General features: G+C 38.8%; 1 protein-coding gene across 2 annotated transcripts; it reads right to left on the reverse strand.

Annotated features, from left to right (window-relative positions):
* Positions 1 to 1033: 1033 nt before the first annotated feature.
* Positions 1034 to 21297, reverse strand: GPN1 (GPN-loop GTPase 1). 2 transcript variants are annotated; one of them, XM_069495250.1, is made up of 14 exons: positions 21172 to 21297; positions 20356 to 20449; positions 19221 to 19260; positions 17961 to 18027; positions 17195 to 17232; positions 14934 to 15012; positions 14625 to 14719; positions 12691 to 12736; positions 11149 to 11295; positions 10058 to 10140; positions 8628 to 8667; positions 7674 to 7764; positions 3726 to 3833; positions 1034 to 2465 (listed from the first exon to the last, which is right to left on the reverse strand). In XM_069495250.1, exons 1-14 carry the CDS (start codon positions 21280 to 21282, stop codon positions 2380 to 2382), a joined length of 1125 nt encoding a protein of 374 aa, XP_069351351.1. In that variant the 5' UTR covers positions 21283 to 21297; the 3' UTR covers positions 1034 to 2379. The 2 variants fall into 2 exon arrangements, with proteins under 2 accessions (XP_069351351.1, XP_069351352.1); XM_069495251.1 differs by lacking the exons at positions 17961 to 18027; positions 19221 to 19260; positions 21172 to 21297 and having other exon boundaries at positions 20356 to 20436.
* Between the last annotated feature and the right edge of the window lie 160 nt (positions 21298 to 21457).

Genomic DNA, 21457 nt, shown 5'->3' on the forward strand with positions numbered 1-21457 from the left:
GACCACAGCCTCTATGCTTATTCAGACAGCCCTCTCCTATCTCATCCACATATTTTTTCTTTCTTCTCTAGGCGTATTCCACGTATCCTCAGCCCTTTTGCTTTTGTTATTTCTGCTGACTCAGACTTTTAAATGTTTTTCACCATGTACAGTTTTTCAATTGTTTCTTCCATTTTCTCCTTTAGGAATAAAGCAAACAGGTCCTGCCCAAAGACAGGCTTGTGCTTATTTCACTTGTTGCATCTGTTTGGTCATCAGAGGACAGCAGTCCATTCCTTTTGACTTTACGTCATGTCCTGAACAACAGTACTGTTGTTATTCATCCATCCCATTACCACCTTGCTTGGCATCTGATAGTTTCGATCAGTATTTAATTAAGTAAATGATGTAGCACTACAGTGATTAGGAGTAATTAGCAGATGTGTACTTCATGGCTTGGTAATGGATGCCAGTATGTTAAACTGCTAAAATTTGGTTTTCTGATGCAGAATACAAGTCTTATAAAATTTAGAATATTCCCTTAATAGAAACCAAAGATATGGCACAGCTTTAATTGGTACATTATTGAGTGCCTTAAGTGTCCCAGGCATTGAGAATAAAGATGAATATGATAGCAATAAAATGAGGTTATTAACTGTTAACAGATAATTTATAATTATAAATCCTTAGCACACTTACCTAAACCCTGTTCCAGTCTTAGCTTCACTTTCCTTGTTTATTAATGAAAGTGGCCATCTGGGTATTTAATTCATTCATTTAGCAAACACTTATTAAGTATCTATTATTTTCTAGGTCCTGTGCAAGGTATACAAAGATGATTAAGACTTAGTCCTTACCCTCATGGCGCTTACAGCATAGTGAAGACAAGTTATTCTTTAAAGAAGATAAAGTGTTCAAAGGCACTACAGAAAAATACCAAGTATGTTCAGAGTTTTGCTTTGTAGATGGTTTCCTCTTAAAGAATAGGCTCAAATTTTTAGACCAGTGGTTCCCACTAAGTATAGAATATTGAAATTAATATTTCACGGTAAAGTAATTTTATTGCTTTAGAATGTTAAATTTGAGAACAGGCACCAGATGGTCAAGATAAGGGTACTTTGATAGGGCAAGTCATGCGAGTACTGGTACCCGAGATTCACTTGAATTACAACAGAATTACAACATAAGCTGTCTGAGTTGAAGCAGTGGTTCTCAAACTAGTATGCCCCAAAATCACATGAAGGGCTTACTGAAACGGATTGCTGGGCTTACCCCCAGAGTTTCTGATTCAGTAGGTTTTGAGAGGTACATTTAACAAGTTTCCAGGTGATGGTGATGTTTCCGGTCCAGAGACAACACTCAGAATCACTAAGTTGGCATATAGACTAGGCAGGGATAAAATTCCTTGAGAGAAATGTACTATGTTTTAAGATACTGTAAAGATTGTGGAGGCAGAGCAAACCCTTATAATGGCTGTTATGTATGGAATGTGCACCAGACCCAAATCCATGGCCTCTGAATAAATCACCAAGGAGGCTTTGCATTAAGTTCAAAGTACAGTACAAACAGGGCCTGGCTCTGTACTTGGTCACTAGGTATGTGTACATGGGAAACTTCAGTAAACATCACTTTCTTATTGAAACAAATTTAGACATCTGGCTTTAAGCCTCTCTGTTGAACAAAAGTGAATCTATCTGTGATTATATAATTTTCTAATTTGAAATCATGATAGGCAGGCTTACAACAAAGTTAAAATTAAAAACTCTTTATCCAAATCACCAATGAAACAAGATTCTTATTCATTAATCATGTTTTGCCCACTTTCTTCAGCAAACCCAGTGTCCTATAACAAGCTATCCAGTATGAGGCAGACTTCATACCAACATTGACTGGTTGCCACGGAGACATCACTGCCACTCTGAACGAGTGCATGTTTCCCCTTTCCCTTTGTGCTAAACAGGCAACTCACACTATAGAGTTGAGGGCAAGATGCTGGGAAGTAGAGGCTATAGATCTAGCCCAACAAGAGATCTGAAGAGGTCACCAGGAGACTAAGTTCTCTCTCTCTATTCCGTCCATCAGCAGCAAAAGTACTCGAGTTCAAATAATAAAACTTAGTCTTAGGCTTGAAGGGATATCAGCTTCCAAGAACAGTCAAGATATCCATCCCTGCATAAATACAAGGGAAAGGCCAAAGAAGAATCAGCATCTACCTGCCACGTCCAAGGGTCTTCTATCCCTGACTTCATCTTAGTCATGAGATGTCTCTAATAAGACAAACTGCCATTCTGAAGAAAATTGTCCTTTATAAAGTAGCCCCCAATCAGAGGTAAGGATAGTAGCTCCTTTGTATGGTGTTCCAAAAGTTTGGACTTCTTAGAATAAGTGTCCTAAAGTCTCCTATTTGTTGTTTCTCTTCCAATACTGTGCCATTGATTCTTGCATAAAATTCTGGAATGCTGGCTCTTCCTGGCTTTCCTCTGTAACTGCAAGGAAAAAAGAAGGGCAATTCTTTTAAAACTCTCTCTCATTAGCAAAGCAGATTAGAGCTCTTGGCACCCATCCATCAGAAACAGTACTTTATTTCTAAGAAACTAAGTACTCCTTCCAATAAGGAAATGTCTCCCAGAAGTATGCTCTATTTATCATGTTGTCCAAAATGTATGTCTTTATAAGTGGGGAGAATAACTCCCTCACAAAGTAGTTAAAATGAGGTCCCACTCCTAGGTATTTTTAACCAAGAGAAATGAAAACATATGTCCACACAAAGACCTATTTGCAAATATTTATAGTGACTTTATTCGTAACAGCCAAAATCAACCTAAATGTCAATCAGTTGGGGAATAAATAAATTATGATGCATCCACATAATGGAATATCACATAACAATAAGAAAAAACACTACTGATAAATGCAACCATGTGGATAGATTACAAAGTCTTATATTGAGTGAAAAAAGTCAAACGTATAAGGCTAAATACTGATTCCATTTATATAGCATTCTGGAAAAGGTAAAAGTACAGGAACAGAATCAGTCAGTGGTTGCCAAAAACTAGGTGTTCAGGAAGGGGACTGAATAAAAAGGGACATGAACCTTTTAGGGGTGATGGAAGTGTTCTACATCTTGATTCTAATAGTGGTTACAAGACTGTATATATTTGCTAAAACTCATCAAACTATATGCTTGAAAAGGGTGAGCTTTACTGTTTGTAAATTACATCTCCATAAATCTGATTAAATGAGGTAATTTATACATTAGCACTCTGCCAAAAAGTAAAAAGAGTTTTGCTCTCGGTCATACCTAAGCATAAATCCTGGGGTTGTTTCAAGAATTAGATTGTGTTCACTGTCCATAAAACTATACCAAGCAGAATTTACGTTTCCAGAGCCATCCTATCCTCACTGTTACAGTTCTTTCTAACTGGTTTAGGTCTTTGCTAAGTAACCTCCTTATGTATTCTTAAAACACTAACAATAACAACAGCAAAAATCCTGGATTCCCCAAACTGAGTTTGGATGTAAGGATGAGAAGACACAAGACCACAGAATGCCTGTAATCAGCTTAATATTAGCCAATCAGTAGGGAGGTCAGGAACTCTCTCAATTTAGGTAACACTTTTGTATCCTTCCCCATCTCCCCTCTCCCCTATTACTGGCTGCATGTTCAACAGTAAGAAACTCCTAAACAAACAACGTGAGGACAAGCAGCTGTTCTGTTCTCACGAGCCACCTCAGCTACCTCTCACCTCTGTGGTCAATGTCATCAGTATCACTGTCTGCTTCCTCATCCTCTTCATCCAAGGTTCCTCGAGTCAGGATCAAATCAGAAGGGTCCAGCCCAGGAGATAAGCTGTCTACAATGAAAACACCTATCAGTACATATGCCTCCTCAAAAAGGGATTTTAAGTCAATAAGTAACTATGATTATAATTTGGCAGGATCAAAGTGTTCATGATAAACATAAATGCAGGATGTTACCTCTTCTAAATGCATTGCTAATACCACTTACCATGTCTACAGTAGTTTAGTTCACAAAGTGTTTTCATGAGCCCAGTAGCCCAAGAAGTCCCATATTTTTTTAAGCTGAAGCTTGTCTTAGTAGCAGCATTGTTCTTTGTTACTAGCTCATAGCTAGGAAGGTTATGGTTTTTCCTAAGAAAGCTAAAGACATCTGAGCAGACCTAGTGTGCTGGTGAGTCAAAGTGTGGAGTGCTAAAGAAGCTTCATGGTGGCAATATAAGTTCAGAGAGGGTCTGCAGAAAATACAGGGTGAAATGATGTAGAGTAGAGGAGCCAGAGTCGGGGAAAAAATGGAAAATCAAATATACTAACAGAAGTAAAATTCCTCACTCAGGGAAACTAACAAGGGTGGAGCTCCAGTAATAAGAAGAAAGTCTAATCAAATAATTACTGGCAGGGGATTCAGCCTGGTGTCGGGGAAGGTTAGTCTCTGTGAGAAACCTAAAACTATGCCAGGTACCCTAAAGCCATGGGAGGACACGGCCACTCTCTCTTCAGGAGCCTATGAGGCCTGCAAGAGCTCAGGTGGGGATAAGGGTGGTCAAAGGCAGCAACATCAAGGCACACAAATCTCAAGGGGCCTGTGGCCCTGAGAAAGGATAATGACAGGATGTGCTGCAGTAAATGCTTCATTCCGAGCCCTACTAAGAATTATGCAACTATACTTGTAATTTTCCTCAAATGATTACTGAAACCCTCACAGCCTTGAATAGGTTATCTGAGTACAGTAGACCCTTTGCAGCAGTACGTTTTACATTTGCCATTTCACATATTCATGACCATAAAGGACCATGGCACATAGAAATTTATATTGCTGAGGTATGCAACAAAGATGGCACAAGTTAAGTTCACTTAACTGGTAAGTCCAGGCAGCTTCCAAGTTAGCTGTCCTCTACTAGACACAGCAATAGCTTTCATGGACAGAAATGTCATTCCTTTAAGATGTCCCAGAAAAAAAAAATGCTTATGTTGCTGATAAGAAATAATAAAAATATGTCTAATTTATTATAATAAATAAATTAATGGAGCATATTATTAAAAAAAATCCAACCTGGTTGCAGGATCCCACTGAGCTGCAACAGATTTGCACCAACTCATCTTGAAGGCAATCCATCAATATGTGTATGCATAGGTGGTCAGGGGTATATTTTTATTATGTATATTTAAATATGGGCACTAACCTAAACACCCATGGATAGTCAATGATAAAACTAACTCATCAGGTGTAGTGGCTCATGCCTGTAATCCCAGCACATTGGGAGGATCACTTGAGCCCAGGAGTTAGAAATCAGCCTGGGTAACATAGCAAGACCCCATCTCTACTAAAAATAAATAAATGGAATTTTTTTAAAAACCTCAAAGAATAAAAAAAATTCAGCAGCAGGATGAAAAGACTAATATACAGAAATCAAAAGACTTCATACACACAACCATAAACCAGCTAGAAGATATTAATCTAATGGTTCAGAAAATCCCACTTTCAACAGTAATAAAGATAAAATATTTAGAATAAATTTAACAAAGAATAAGCAAAACCTATATAAGGTACACTCTAAACACTTCTTAAAGACACAAGTAAACCTGACAAATATAAAGATATTCCTTGGTCTTGGATAGGAAGACTCAATATCATAGAGATATCAGTTCTTCCTAAATTAATTATGAATATAACGTAATGCCAACAAAAATACTAAAATGCTCTTTTAATAAGCTAGGTAAGTTTATACTAAAGTTCACATGGAAAAAAATGCAGGAAGAGCCAGGGAAACACTAAAATGAAAAGTATGAGCGGGACTAGCCCTACCATATATTGAAACATAATTACACAATTAAAACAACATGATACAGGCATAAAAGTATATAGTCCAGTGAAATAAAATGGAAAGTCCAGAAATAGAGCTAAGTACACATGGAATTTTAGTATATTATAGTGGTAGCATCTCAAATCACCAAGGCAAGCTGAGCACAGTGGCATGTGCCTATAATCCCAGCTATTCAAGAGGCTGAGGCAGGATTGCTTGAGCCCAGGAGTTCAAGGCCAGCCTGGGCAACACAGCAAGACTCTGTCTAAAAAAAAAAAAAAAACCCTTACAAAAATCATCTTTGAGGTGAAGGTTACCTTTTAATAAATAGTGCAGACACAACTATTTATGAAAAAGATAACAAAGGCCCATAACTCATACCATACCCAGGAATAAACTCCAAATGTATCAGTGACCTAAATTTAGAAACTAAAACCATACAAATACTACAATAAAACATAAGTGAATTCCTTTTTAACATAGATATAGGTAAAGGCTAACAATGATTTAAAAGCCATATGCAATAAAAGAGAAGATAAATAAATATGACTACATCAAAACAAAATAAAAACTTTTGCATGTCAAAATAACACAATGAACAAAGCTAAAGAACAAATGACAAACAGGGAGAAAAATATTTGCAACATATATCCCAGAAAAATGGATAATATGCCTACCATATCAATACATATTAAAACTAATGGGTAAAACATTTGAAAACTAAAAGGACAGTTAATAGTCTCAAGGCACCACCCCCAAAAATCCTTATTATGAAGGGAAAAAAATAACTTTTAAAAATATCAATTCCATCAGATTTACTGAAGGCTAGCACTATGAAAAAGAAAAATGTTAATTCTTTATGATGAGAAAACCTGACAGATATCACTTTACACAAATAATCAAAGTTAACATCACCAGTAATGGGACGAGTCAACATGTGCCTCCTGATGTGATGCACTGAAAAAATACAACTTCTGTAAAGTTCTGCCAAACATGAGTCACCTGAATCAAATCATGAAGAAACTCAGACAAACCTAAATTGAAGACTGTTCTATAAAATAACTGTCCTTATATGCTTAAAAAATATCAATGTCATAAAACACAAAGACTAAGGAACCATTCTAGCCCGAAACTAAGACACGTAAGAATTAAATGCAATGCACGTCCAGGATTTTCTGCTGCTACAAAGGGCAAATGGCTCCATCTAAATAAGGTCTCTACATTAGGTAACAGTACTGTGTCAATGTTAATTTTCTAATTCTTGATAACTACACTGAGGTTATATAAAACAATATCCTTAGTCTTAGGAAATAGACATTCAAGTATTCAAAGCAAAGGAGCATCATTTCTGTAACTTACTCTTAAATGATTCAGGAAAAAGAAATATATTTATGTAATATATAAAGTCATATATACAGAGAGAAGAAAATAAAGTAAATGTGTAAAATGTTAACATTTTAGGAATCTGATTGAAGAGTTATGGCAATTCTTTGTATTATTCATGCAACTTTTCTGTAAATCTGAAGTTAGGTCAAACTGTAAAAAGTGGGGGTGGGAGGGAGTAGTTTAAAAGTATTAAAAAAAATAATAACAGAGCAGACATCAAGTATCTTGCCAAAGTAAAGCAAAAACTTCCTGAAGGAAGATCCCAAAGTGGTACAGTTGTATACAATTTTCAATTGTTTGCCATTCCAAATTATTTTTATATGTGTGTGTGTATATATACGTATATATACACACACAAATATTATATATAAAACCACATTTTATTTATCCTTTTCTCTTCCTCTCTCTCACATATAAATATACCCCTGCTGAGTAGAAATAAGTGTAACCTCTTTTTAGTTCCTAACACCAGAGACCCTCCGATACCTTTGGCATTGCCTGTGTCCAAGGCTACAGAGCCCATATCTTTCCGAAGTCGTTCCAGTTGTTCTTTCTGCTGTTGGCTCTGTGCATTAGCCTGTATATAGAGAGCAAAATGTCATCATATTCAAAAAGGAGCCCAAATTACATGCCACACTTCTCAAGGGACACGAGGAATTATACAGATACTAGCTACTTAAACACTGAGGCAGATAAGAGACAGCTGACATGGGGACAGAAACTCTCGAGTAGTGTGGGCCCAGGTTATATAGCAGAAGCTCAGCCTGAATTAGAAGACTCAGAAATTGGACACACAAACATATCAAAAGAACCCTCAGGTAGACATAGCAGGAAGGCTCAGTAATGAAGAACCCAGTGGGAGGAGGACATTTGATTATGTAGGATAAGAGTTGTGAACCACCTAGTCTTAAAATTCTACAACTAGTCTTTAAATTGACCTTGGAGTTGGGGTGGAGAAGGGGCACAAGAAGGACTCAGCATATGTAACAAGAAAACTGATTTTTTAAAAATTCAAATACAAAGAGAAAAAATATATAAGGGGACTTTCTGCATCCAGACAACATACATATAAACTTACAAAGTTAAATTAAGAAGAATTTAAAGTATACACTGAAATTTGATTAGTCAATTATACTGCAATAAAGCTGGAAACATTTTTTTAAATTAAATAAAATAAGATACACTGATAGCCAAAACAAAAATATATATGTCATCAGGATTGAAGTTGGTTTTCATTGTTTTTGTTTTAAATAGAGACAGGGTCTTATGCAGTCGCTCCGGCTAGAGTGTAGTGGCTCCATCATAGCTCACTGTAGCCTCAAACTACTGGGCTCAAGCCATGCTCTTGCCTCAGCAGTCCAAGCAGCTGGGACTCCGGGTGCACTGGCAAGGTTGTTTTTTTCAACAGCCCTAAAATACACAAACAGCCTCCTTTCTTACCAACGATTTCTTCAGACGTTCATATTCAGGACGATATTCTCTGAAAAGAGAAATACTTTCTAAAGTCTTTTGCTTAATAATCCTTTGCCCACTCCCCACCCCTATGATTTATATTGTCAAAAGACTCTGACAGTAATATAATAAAACATCTTACTTTACTGAACATCAGATATAACAAGTCTTCGACAGTGACTGAGAGTCTACCCCCATGGAATTAAAAGCCAAGGTGACTGTCCCCACCCCCGAAACCAGGAAAGAGACAAAATCTGACTGGAAAGACTGAGACTAACGAACTCATCATTCATTTGAGATAAACAACTGTGATAAGGAGAAGCAGATAAGCCTGTGGAGCTCAGGAAGTCCAATATATAATGATGTGCTTTACCTGAGCAACAACAGAGAAAGGATACAGAGAAGAGTCTATCCTGAGTCTTTTTAAAAATTTTTTTGAGACAGGGCCTCACTCTGTTGCCCTGGCTAATGTTTAGTGGCGTCATCATAGCTCACTGCAACCTCCAACTCCTGGGCTCAAGTGATCCTCCTGCCTCAGCCTCCTGACTAGCTGAGATTATAGCCATGTGTCACCACACCCAGCTAATTTTTCTATTTTGTACAGAGATGGGGTCTCACTCTTGCTCAGGCTGGTCTCAAACTCCTGAGCCCAAGTGATCCTCCCACCTTGGCCTCCCAGAGTGCTAGGATTACAGGTGTGAGCCACTGTGCCTGGTCTATCCTGAGGCTTTGGTAACACCCTTATCTGATGAATTAAAATCAAAATAATGTGTCTGAAAACCCAAATGTGGTTGTTAGGATCTTGCAAAATATGAAGCCAAAGAAGCATGTTAATTAGCAGCCTATGAGGCCATGGGCCTAAGGAAAGTGTACAGGTGCTCTGACTCCACTTTTGTTTAGCCAAATGGAATTCCAGTATGAACAATGATAATAGTTATAACATCATTTATTATAAAATGTGCTTACTATTAGTATGTGTCAGCAATTGTGCTGTGCTTTACACATATTTTCTCAAATAATCCTCACAGTGACCTTAACACCAATTTTTACTGGAATACAGCTGTGCCCATTCATTTACAAATGGTCTGTAGATGCTTTTGTCCTAAAAGGGACAAAATAGTTGTAAATAGTTGCAACAGAGATTGAATTGGCCCACAAGGCTTAAAATATTTACTACCTGGCTCTTTACAGAAACGTCTGGAGACCTCTGCTCTTAATCACTCAATACAGTGAAGATTTACACCTTTATTTTTTAAAGTTAACGGAGACTTGTTACCCCTAAATGTGATCAGATCCAGTACATGTATGCAAGGCAAATATATGATGAAAACCTAAACGCTTTACCTGGAAAAAGTGCTATCTCATCAGAATTGTGGGTTGCTAATAATGTCATCAATAGAATCTTCCTTTATCCTCACCTTTCATATTCTTCTGCAGCACTGGTGACTTGCACAAAGAGTTCATCTAAGCCGGTACCCAGAACAGCAGAGACACCTACTACCTGCCAAAAAGCATCATAAATGACTCTAAAAAAACTATTGTATATTTTTAAATGATGTACATTATTTTGTTCAAATCCCATAAAATCTTCATAAAAAGAGGTTTGGAAACTTTAAGAAGTCTCTGGCAAAAAGCTAAGCTACAACAGAACAAAACAGAACACCTAGTCAAAAGTCATGGAAATAAGCCTATGGAAAATAAAGACTTTAAAGATATAATTAGGGCCAAACAAGTACAGGACTTATTATCTATTCCCTAACATACCAAACTAATCACTTTCTGTTCTTGTTGCATTTGCCTGGACAATTAACATAATCCCTGCAACCTGTAAGCTATGGCTTACATAAATCTTACCCTTCCTTCAAAGCATACCTCTAACAGTATACCCACCGAAATTCCTCATTATGATCTGTCCCCCTTACAACCACCAGGCCCAACTTCCAGTCTTTCTTAAGGTACTTACCACAAGATATCATGTTTCTATTCTATGTATAGCCTCCTCTCCTAACTAGACCATAAACTCTCTGAAGGTAGGGTCCCTATTTTATTCATCTTATAAACTCCACAGGTTTTGGGGGGTTTTTTGCTTTTTCTTATTTTTATTTTTATTTAGAGAAAGGGTCTCACTATGTCTCCCAGGCTGGAGTGCAGTGGAGCAATCATAGCTCACTGCAGCCTAGAACTCCTGGGCTCCTCCCACCTCAGGCTCCCCCCAGTAGCCAGGACAGAAGCACATGCCTGGCTAATTTTTTTTTAATTTTTTTGTTGAGACAAGGATCTTGCTATGTTTCCTAGGCTGGTCTCAAACTTCTTGGCTCAAGTGATCCTCCTACCTTGGCTTACAGGCATGAGCCACTGTGCCCAGCCACCACAGTTTTTAATAAGCAATGCTTTAAAAGTACTTTTCAGAATGTAACAAACTTCCTTTCTAAGCTAGGTTCAAAACCAGTCTTATGGGTTAAGAGGTTATCTGGAAAAGTTGTCAGTGTAAACAGGAGAGAAAATTTACCCTGAGTGAGCTGTAAAATTCATCTAACACGAGGCTCATAGAACGGGTCAGGTTACTGACATATGTAGTCTCTTGATTCAAGGCATCTTGGAAAGCCTCAAAATCCTGCATCCATTCCACTGCAAAGCTGTGATCAATGATGTCAGTCTGTACCAGAGAGAAGTCAACTATCAGCAACCAGACATGAGGTTAGACACTAAACAATGGCAAAATTTATTTTTCAATTAAGTGGTGAAGGCAAAGAGCATATCACCCATACATTTTCTTTCTCTGCTTCCCTCATTTCCTACTCCATTGCAACAAGTCACAAAGAAGCAAGACTGCTGTGTAGTGTATGTAATTAAATGAAGAAGATGTGTTCTCTTGGTCAAAGCAGACCCTTCACTATCCACTACCAATAACCAGGACCACAGTGGATGCCAGCATATCCCAGGCTCTGCAGTCAAGCAGTCTCTTGCATCCTAGACATCAACCAACAGCAAGGAAGTTTTGTTCTTTTTTAATTGTCACTTCCATGGTATACATGTACCACATTTTGCTAATCCATTCATGAACTGATGGGCATCTGGGTTGTTTCCACATCTTTGCAATTGTGAATTGTGCTGCTATAAACATTCGGGTGCAGGTGTCTTTTTTATAGAATGACTTCTGTTCTTCTGGGTAGATGCCCAATAATGGGATTGCTGGATCGAATGGTAGGTCTACTTGAATCTGTTTACGGTATCTCCACATTGCTTTCCACAGGGGTTGCACTAGTTTACAGTCCCACCAGCAGTGTATGAGTGTACCTGTCATAATGGCGATATGGCATCTCTTTGGTTCTCCTGGAGAGAGCTGGAACCCATTCTATTAAGTGAAGTATCCCAAGAATGGAAAAATAAGCACTCATGTACTCACCAGCAAACTGGTTTCCCTGAGTGCACATTTGGGAATAACACCAATTGGGTATCAAACAGAGGTCAGGGCTGGGTGGAAGGGATGGGTGTATACCTATTGATGAGTGCGATGCGCACTGCCTGGGGAATGGACACGCTTGAAGTTCTGACTGGGGGGGATGGAGGGGGGAGGGGATGGGTGCACACCTACATGATGAGTGCGATGTGCACTGTCTGGGGAATGGACACAATTGAAGCTCAGACTCAGGGGGATGGGGAGGCATGGGCAATATATGTAGCCTGAACTTTTGTACCCCCAAAATGAGCTGAAAAACAAAAAACTAAAAATAAAAATTAAAAAATTGTCACTTCCAATAGACTAGATGTCCCTCTTCTATTTACACAGTCCTGATTCTAGGGAATAACCTATACACCATGATCAAGGAGCTACTCTATCTGGCCTAAAATGATTTTGGATAAGAGTCAGTGACAAATATTCGTTCAATTTGATTGAATTCATTTCTTAGAAATGCCTATGACCTTGTTTGAGGAAAGCCTGAATTTGCTCTCTAGCATCTGAAATAATCCTTCTCACTCACCCAAACCTTCCAAGAACCACAAGGTTCTGCTGAAAAATGCTGAATCACAACAGAAAGGATCCACTTACTTTATTCATGACCACAATGAAAGGCAGCTTGGTTTTGTACAAGATGCTGAAAATCAAACATTGAGACATTATTAGTAAAAGCACTTAAGCTCTTGCTCGCCCAGTGTCAGTCTGTTGGGACTAAGTAAAGAGAGGGAGAATGAGCTCAGAATCTACAAGACAGGTACCCATTTTCACATGGCACTCACATATTCCCCTCTCCCAAGAAGAAAAGGACCACCACCACCGAGCAAATAACACACACACTCACCCTAACTTAGAGTAATAATGCTTTGATATTGATACTGGTTTTTATTTTGTTTTTACTAAATAATTGTCTTTTTCTCAGAGAAGGAAATAAACATTTACTGAATACCTATTACGGGTTGAGTATCCCTTATCTGAAACACTTGGGACCAGAAGCGTTTTGGATTTCAGATTTTTTTTTTCAGAGTTTGGAACATTTGCAAATACTTACTGGTTGAGCATCCCAAATCCAAAAATCCAAAATGATCTAATGAGCATTTCCTTTGAGCATCATGTCAGTGTTCAATAAGTTTCAGATTTTGGACCATTTCGGATTTCAGATTTTTGGCATCGTGCTGAGCATTTCTATATGTATTATCTCCTTTGTTCCTTACAAATGCCATGTAAATGTATACAATTTTCATTTGTCAATTACACCTCTATAAAATTAGGGGGAAAATTTTTTTAAACGTTATTTTATAGATTGAAAACCTTTTAAAAATCATTTTTCCCAGCTTTATAGTAATGTATAATTGACAAATAAATTCTGTATATATTTAAGGTGTACAACATGGTGTTTTGATATACAGTTGACATCTGCACGGTCCACCTACACACAGATTTTCTTTCACCTCTGCCATCCCTGAGACAGCAAGACCAACCCCTTCCTCTTCCTCAGCCTACTCAACATGAAGATAATGAGGACCTTTACAATGATCTACTTCCATTTCATGAATAGCAAAGGTATCTTCCCTTCTTTATGATTTTCCTAATAACATATTCTTTTCTTTAGTTTACTTTATTTTAAAGTATATAATACATATTACATACAAAATGTGTGTTAATCAACTATTTTTGTTATCATTAAGGTTTCTGTCAACAGTAGGCCAGTAGTAGTTAAGTCTTTGGGGAGTCAAAAGTGATATTGCAGGTTTTTGACTGCAAGATTGGCACCCCAACCCCCCACATTGTTCAAGGGTCAACTGTATGTATACATTATAAAATTACTAGAATCAAGCCAATAACTGTCTTTTAAACAATTAACAGGATAATGAAATAATGCTGTCAATCATCAGATTTCTGTTTGGCTCAAGGTTTCTTGTGTTCAACAAGAAGGGACATCCTTCGTCATGTTAGAAGATACAAATGTTGGTGATGGTTTCTGTGTACCCTCAAAATTAAATTCCCTCAGCTTTAATAATGTTCTACCTTGCTCCTCAGTCTTAATGTACTACCATAGTTGAGTGAGGCATGTCCTACCTCTTCCAATGGTAGCATATTTGGGGCAAACCTGTGCATTTTAGAATCACAGACAAATGTTTTATTCATAGCATCTTTTCATGTAACAATTTCACTCTATCCATCATAACCCAAAAAAGCAGAATTTAGACCAGAGGACTCTATTCTATTTAGACATGGGTTTCATTCAACTGGGAACAACTGCCAGAAAATTCATATTCACATACCACCTATTTCTGCGACAAGCAGGGGAGGAAGATCGGAAGATGCTAAGAGAATGCCAACAGCACTTGTGCCTCTTTTCTCCTCTAACCTTCCCTCAACTCACAACCACTCACCTGAGTAGCAAATCTGAATAAGCACAAATCTAGGGATAAGCAACCACGACTCAAAAGCCAAGAGGGAGAAGAGGAGAAGAGAAGAAGGCCTTATACCTTGATGGAACACCATGCCCACCAATAACCAATTACCTGCAGGCGTAGAGCATGTTGGACATAAAGGTCACTGGGTTGGTACTTCGAGATGTATCCATTACATAGATGACAACTGTTGGAAATGAGGATGCCTAGAGCCACAAAATAATCAAAGCCTTGGTCAGAGGGCTCATGACCTGTCCCAAATCTCTTTTCCCACCATCCTTAGCAAGGGAAAACCAATTTACACAGGATGAGCAGAGCTTCTACAACTCCCTCCCATATAAAGTCCGAAGCAATAAAAAAGATGCTGAATCCAGTCCAGCCCTCTAGCTACTCTTGAATAATAAGTCCTAGAATACTCACCAGGGCCTCAGTAATGATTGTTCCAGAAGCTGACCAGGTGAATACCTCAATCTGTCCAGGTGTGTCAATCAGGACATATCTGTGCCAAGAAAGATCATTAAAAAAGTGTTATACAATACTAAAAGACATTCCACCATATAAAACACTAAACATCTGATTATCCAAGATTAGAATAACCTCTGCACACTACTAAATCTAACTTCCTCCCATTACCCTTAAACTGCATACCATATTCCCCCAGACTTTGTTCAATGCCCAATATTCATGCTAATGGGCAGAAGAAAGGGATCATGAAATGTGGCAAATGATCACAGGGGAAACTATGATAGTTATAGAAACATACTGCATTAAAAATGAGAGATATGGGCAGGGCACAGTGGCCTGTAATTCTAGCACTTTGGGAGGCCAAGGCGAGAGGATCAGGAGTTCCAGACCAGCCTGGGCAACACAGCAAGACCCCATCTCTACAAAAAAATAGAAAAATTAGCTGGCCATGGTGGCACACACGCCTGTAGTCCCAGATATCCGGGAGGCTGAGGCAGGAGGATTGCTTGAGCCCAGGAGTTTGAGGTTGCAGTGAGCTACAATGACACCACTGCACTTTAGCCCAGGTGACAAAGCAAGAGCCTGTCTCAAAAAAAAAAAAAAAAAAAAGAATATGGGTTTTCTTCTTTAAAGTGATGAAACTGCATAATTCTATGAATATACTAAAAGTTACTCTAAATTATATACTTTAAATGGATGAGTTGTATGGTATGTGAAGTATCTCAATAAAGCTATTTTTAAAAATGGGCAAAGATGCGTTGCCAAAAAAAGGGGGGCAAAGATGTGAAAAGAGCAGAGAAGAAAAAAGAGAGAGAGAAAAAAATTGGCAAAGAATTTTAATAGACATTTCTCCAAATATATACTAATGGCCAACAAGTAGGTGAAAAGATGCTTGACATCATTAGTCATTAAGGAAATACAAATCAAAACCACAGTGAGATACCATTTCACACATTCTATAACTAGAATGGTTATAATCAAAAACAAGGACAATAACAAGTGCTGGCAAAGTTGTGGAGAGATCATTGCCAGTGAGAATGTAAAATAGAGTAGCCACTAGGGGCTGAGGGGAAAGGAAAATAAGGAGTGACTGAGAGTGAGTACAGGGTTTCTTTTTAGGATGATGAAAATGTTCTGAAATTAGATACTGGTTATCAATGCACAACTGTGTGAACATATTAAAACAATTATATATTTAAAAGAATGAACTTTATGGTATGGGAGTTATTATATTTCAATAAAGCTGTTCTAAAAATTACCTCTAGTATAATCCCATTTTTATATAAACACTTTTATCCATTTATCCTTCTATGTATATATGCATAGAAACAGGTGGAATGCTAGTCATTGACTAATGATAGTTATTGTTAGTGGGAATCAGGGCGATAGCTTCATCTTTTAAATATCATGTACTGTTTGAATTTTTTTTTTTTTTTTTTTTTTTGAGAGAGTCTCGTAAGGTTGCCAGGACTAGAGTGCAGTGTCATCATAGCTCACTGCAACCTCAAACTCCTAGGCTTAGGCGATCCTCCTGCCCCAGCCTCCCAAGTAGCTGGGACTACAGGCGTGCACCACCACCCCCAGCTAATTTTTTTCTATTTTTGGTAGAGACGGGTCTCACTCTCGCTCAGGCTGGTTTTAAACTCCTGAGCTCAAGCCGCAATCCTCCTGCCTCGGCCTCCCAGAGTGCTTGGATTACAGGTGTGAGCCACCACGCCCGGCCTGTTTGAATTCTTTATAATGAGCATATGTCCTTTTTTATAAAACAATAAATTATCTTTCTTTTTTAAAAAAGAAAACCTATTAAAAATTTAACAATAGTTAATTGCAGGTAATAAAAATATTTTATATTTTGATAGTTTTAAAATTGAAAAATTTTCTGAGTCATGTAGAAAGGTACTTCAGAGGCTTTAATGCCAGCAAGCATGATTTCCCAAGAGAAGACAGGCAGACAACTGAATTTGGATAAAGTCTCAAAATAACTCCTAAGAAGTCACGTAAATTGGAGGCCAAAGTAACTGGGGGGGGGTGAGATAATATTAAGTTTATCTCTGTACTCCACAGCATCTTAATGATCTTCTTGCCCGCTTTCTTTTACTTCTAATGGTTTCATCTTAATCTATACCATTTCAGAGGTTGATGGTATCCCAGACCATCCCAAAAGCCTAGAAATGTGTCAACTACAGGGTAATAAATGTTAAAATGAAATCACTTACTTAGACAGGCTTTGGGCCTTCTCAATAAATTTCATCACCTAAAAGAAAAGGAAGCCAATAACACCAAGATATTATTTCAAAACAAAATCACAGGGCTCTCTCCAGGGTGGCATGCCTCATAGGCACCGTCACCTACTGAACCTCTATGTTCTCAGTCTTAGGACACCAGTGAATAAGCTCACTGAACTGAAGAAGCACTGCCACATCACAGCATTGCCACCACATACTGGGGCACAGCACAAGGACCTGAGAAGCTGAAGACCCGACTCATCACCATCGAGTCATATCTCTTGGTGCTTTGGAAAAATGTCAATAGCCTGTCTCCCAGTGTGATATCAGAGTAAAAAAACCAATGATTATAAAACACTCTTACGGAAGCAGGTGACACAGAAAATCTAAAGGCCAACAAATATTTGTGACAAGTAAAATGCCCCATTATCTCTCCATTCCATGCCCGCTAGTCCAACCCACTCCCCTGTCACCCTATCCCATCCTCAGGGTAGCACCATAAGCAAGCAATGGGTCAAGAAAAGAAGCCAGGTCTCTTGGATTTTTGTTTTATTGGCTGTTACAATTATTAAACGTATAGTGTCTCAAAACACTAATCATCTTCTCCTAGGCTACTTTTCTGTTTACCAAAATGCCTACTTATTTTCTATATTTATATTCAGGTTTGCTGCTCTTCTTACCAATGTAATCAAGCTAAGACATTTAAGAGTCACAGATTTTTACACAACTGTGTTGACATACGTAAAGACAAACGTACCTGATCAAACCTGGTAGCAAAAAGATTGAGTGAGGTCACTATGCCACCATTGGGCCCAAGTCCATATCTAGACACTTAGTTGAGGACTTAAATTGTTTATAGAGTAGATTATAAAGTCCATACCTAGGGTATCACTCACACAAATAGCATTATGACATTGGTGTTCTATTAATGGATACTGGCCACCTAATCTTGACTACCATGCAACCTTAACCAACACAGGGAAATACTATCAAGGTCTTGTTCACTTATTTATCATTTTAGGGATGGCCAGGCAAAATAAGGAAACAAAGTTGGTCAGACACAGTGGCTCAAGCCTATAATCCTAGCACTTCGGGAGGCCAAAGTAGGAGGATCACTTGAGGCCAAGAATTCAAGACCAGCCTGGAAACATAGTGAGAAACTGTTTCTATGAAAAAAGAAAAATTAACCGGACACGGTGGCATCCACCTACAGTCCTAGCCACTAGGGAGGCTGAGGCAGGAGGACTGCTTGAGCCCGGGAGTTTGAGGCTGCAGCAAGCTATGACTGTGTCACCGCACTCAGCAGTGAGATACTGTCTCTTAAAAAATAAAAAAATTTCAAAAATTAAAAATAAATAAAAAGAAAGCAAAGTGAACAAAATGTAATAGACAGATACATCAGGCAGTGACAGCCTGGTGGCTTTAGCCATTAAGATTACCTATAATGCCTATGAAAGACTTAGTGGGAAAATAAAATTTAAAAAAAAAAGATTACCTATATAACACTCCTTGCTCTGATCCTCACTCATCAATCAAGCAACCTGCTGATTACAATTAGTCCTCCTACCAAGATTTACCCACAGGGAAAGTACACACTTCACACAGCAATGTACTAAGAATTAATTAATCCAGCTAAACACATGCATTTCTGAGTTTCCCTGTTTAAAGAAGTAGTGACCAACGAACGGATGATCCTCCAAGGCAATACTACCTTGGGGGACCCAGGCAAGTGTCAGTTTTCCTCTCATTCTCTCTGTTCTCTAATTACAACAGCCTGCAGTCTGGGGAGATGGTAATAAAACTGAAATCACAAGCTGAAATAGTATTTCTGATCACCTATAATACCTCTCCCATATTCATCTTCCATCCTTCTAATAAAATTACTTTAAAGCAATCAATGTTTTTGCTTGTATATTTCATAAGGAAAGGGCAAAAACACTCTTTCAAAGCCATAAAATATACAGACAACAACTAGCTAGGAATGAGTCAACACCAAAGTAGATGTGGAAAAGGATACTGTTTCATGACTTCTTTATACTTCACAGTGTCACGAATATCTGAAGGGAGACAAAAAAGAGAATTAACTGAAATTTAATACATACACCTTTAATTGCCTGCTGATGACAAAGGCAATGTAGAATGATTTTTAAAAAGGAATTAATCTGTCCAGTAATATTGATCTAAACCTATCTACCAATCTGTAGACTTCCCCCATCAACTGTTAAAATTCCATCCTTTAAGTGAAAAGATGAGAAATTTTTTCCAAACTCTTCCCCAAATGATCCTTGCTTCTTAATAGATGTTCCTTTAGTTAGCATGTTTAGGGTACAAGAAACTTATTGGGATTAAGAAGAGACAAAGAGGTAGTGACAGCCTCGAAATCAGGAAGCCTAGATCCTATCAAGAATCACAGCATGGATCACATCCATTCTTAATCTTTTTTGTAGTCACAGACTCTTCTTAAAAGAGTGATGAAAACTGGGAACAGCTCATCAGAACATTGCATATATGCATTATATACACATTTTCTCATGTACCTGGGTGTGGAAGTAACATTCCTACGTATCAATGAGTGAACTATTGCACAAGAACCCTTATACTCTGACTAAACTTTGAGAAAAGAAATTAAATGAAAAAAATTTATGTATCAGAGTTTGCTGAAGAGTTTATGGCCTAGAAGTGAGAGGACTGACTTTCTGTCACTTCACTTTCCCAAATAACAATAACCTGACACACTAGGGTCAGAAAGAGGGGAGAGATAAAAGTGAATGGAAAAGAAACAGAGAAATTTAGGAAAGAGGAAGGAGTAAACAGAGAGAAAATGTGAATAAGAGAGATGCCTATTTAGGGACTCAAGCAAATCCAAGGGAAATGAAAGTATAGTTAAGAAAAAAAATGCAGCTGGGCATGGTGGCTCATGCCTATAATCCTAGCATTCTGGGAGGCTGAGGCAGGAGGATCGCTTCAGCTCAGGAGTTTTAGGTTGCAGTGAGCTATGATGATGCCACTGTACTTTAGCCGGGGCAACAAGAGTGAGACACTATTTCAAAAAAAAAAAAAAAATGCAAAACGAAAGCACTGAAGACTAGCAGGCTGGAGGCTTTCCATTCTCTTTGAAGCACTTCACACAAGTTATGGTATGGTTTACTTACCAATATTGGCAGGAAAGGGAACTTCATGTACAGCTGGGTCCAAGTTGATCACATAAGGTGGAGAGCCTTGGCTATGCAGGTGTCCCGTGACCCTCTGCAGAGATAAGGGGAGAAAGTGGGAAGGAGTCAAAGAGGGGACAATAAGGGGACAAAAGAGAACTTCCATTCCTTTATCGAGCATCTAAAGACTTAGCACTTAGATTTCCTTCTACCTGAAATATCCACCCCTTATGTCCTCCTCCAACATTCAATTCTCAGTTCAAACGCTACCTTTCTTTATCACCCATCTAACAGAGCCTCCCCTACTCCTGATTACTTGTTTACTTGTTTTGTATGTTCGTATGTGGTGAGCTTTTTCTATCTCCTCCACTAAATATTTAGCTCCATAAATGCGAGAATCTAGTTAACCTCATTTTTGCTGTATCCCCAGTGCCTGGAGCATGGTAGGCGGTCAAGAAATAATTCTTAGGCAAATCTTCATCGAAAACCTGTATGCTAGCACTGCATTCGTCTCTAGAGTTACTTGAAAACCCCTTCCTCCAAGAAGCTGGCACTTTATTGCCAAGACAATTCCTGAACAACGTGTTTAAGCTGTACCAAGCATGCACTGAGGGTGTGCAGAAGAGAGCCTTAATTAACCTGGCGAGAGTCCTAGAAGGCTTCGCCGGGGAGAGAACCGAACCGGAGTTGATGGAAGTCCATGAAACCCACGCGTCAGTACCCTCCAACTCCCAAAAGAGACCTCCCTCCGTTTCTCCCTGGCCACCACAGACAACTTCTCACGCGCCCCTACTACGCCCGCGCTGTGTAAATCACCTGCACAAAGGTGGTCTTCCCGGATCCTGCCATTCCCAACACCAAGAGACACACTGGGGGCCGAGGGCCCCCAGAAGCCTGTGGCTCAGGTTCAGTTGCGGGCGCCGCCATCTTTCACCTAGGCCCGCCCACCTACCATGGAGACGCCGCGTGGCTAGACAAACTTCCGCAACGCTCGGGGCTGCGAATGAAAATAGAACCATCCGCGGGCGGAGGGCAGAGACGCCCGAGCGTCTCCTTAGTGTCCCGCCCGGTTAGGGGATCGACTAGTGACGGTGGCGGGGGC

The sequence above is a fragment of the Eulemur rufifrons genome, chromosome 19 (genome assembly GCF_041146395.1).
Source record: "Eulemur rufifrons isolate Redbay chromosome 19, OSU_ERuf_1, whole genome shotgun sequence".
NCBI lineage: Eukaryota > Metazoa > Chordata > Mammalia > Primates > Lemuridae > Eulemur > Eulemur rufifrons.

What these genes read in the sequence shown, in the direction of transcription:
- GPN1 (XM_069495250.1), bottom strand. Translation starts at nt 21,282, where the DNA reads ATGGCGGCGCCCGCAACTGAACCTGAGCCACAGGCTTCTGGGGGCCCT. An exon ending in AACATGCTCTACGCCTGCAG is followed by an intron (nt 12,737 to 14,624) that starts GTAATTGGTTAT and finishes TTTGATTTTCAG; the next exon opens with CATCTTGTACAAAACCAAGC. An exon ending in AACGTCTGAAGAAATCGTTG is followed by an intron (nt 7,765 to 8,627) that starts GTAAGAAAGGAG and finishes CTCTATATACAG; the next exon opens with GCTAATGCACAGAGCCAACA.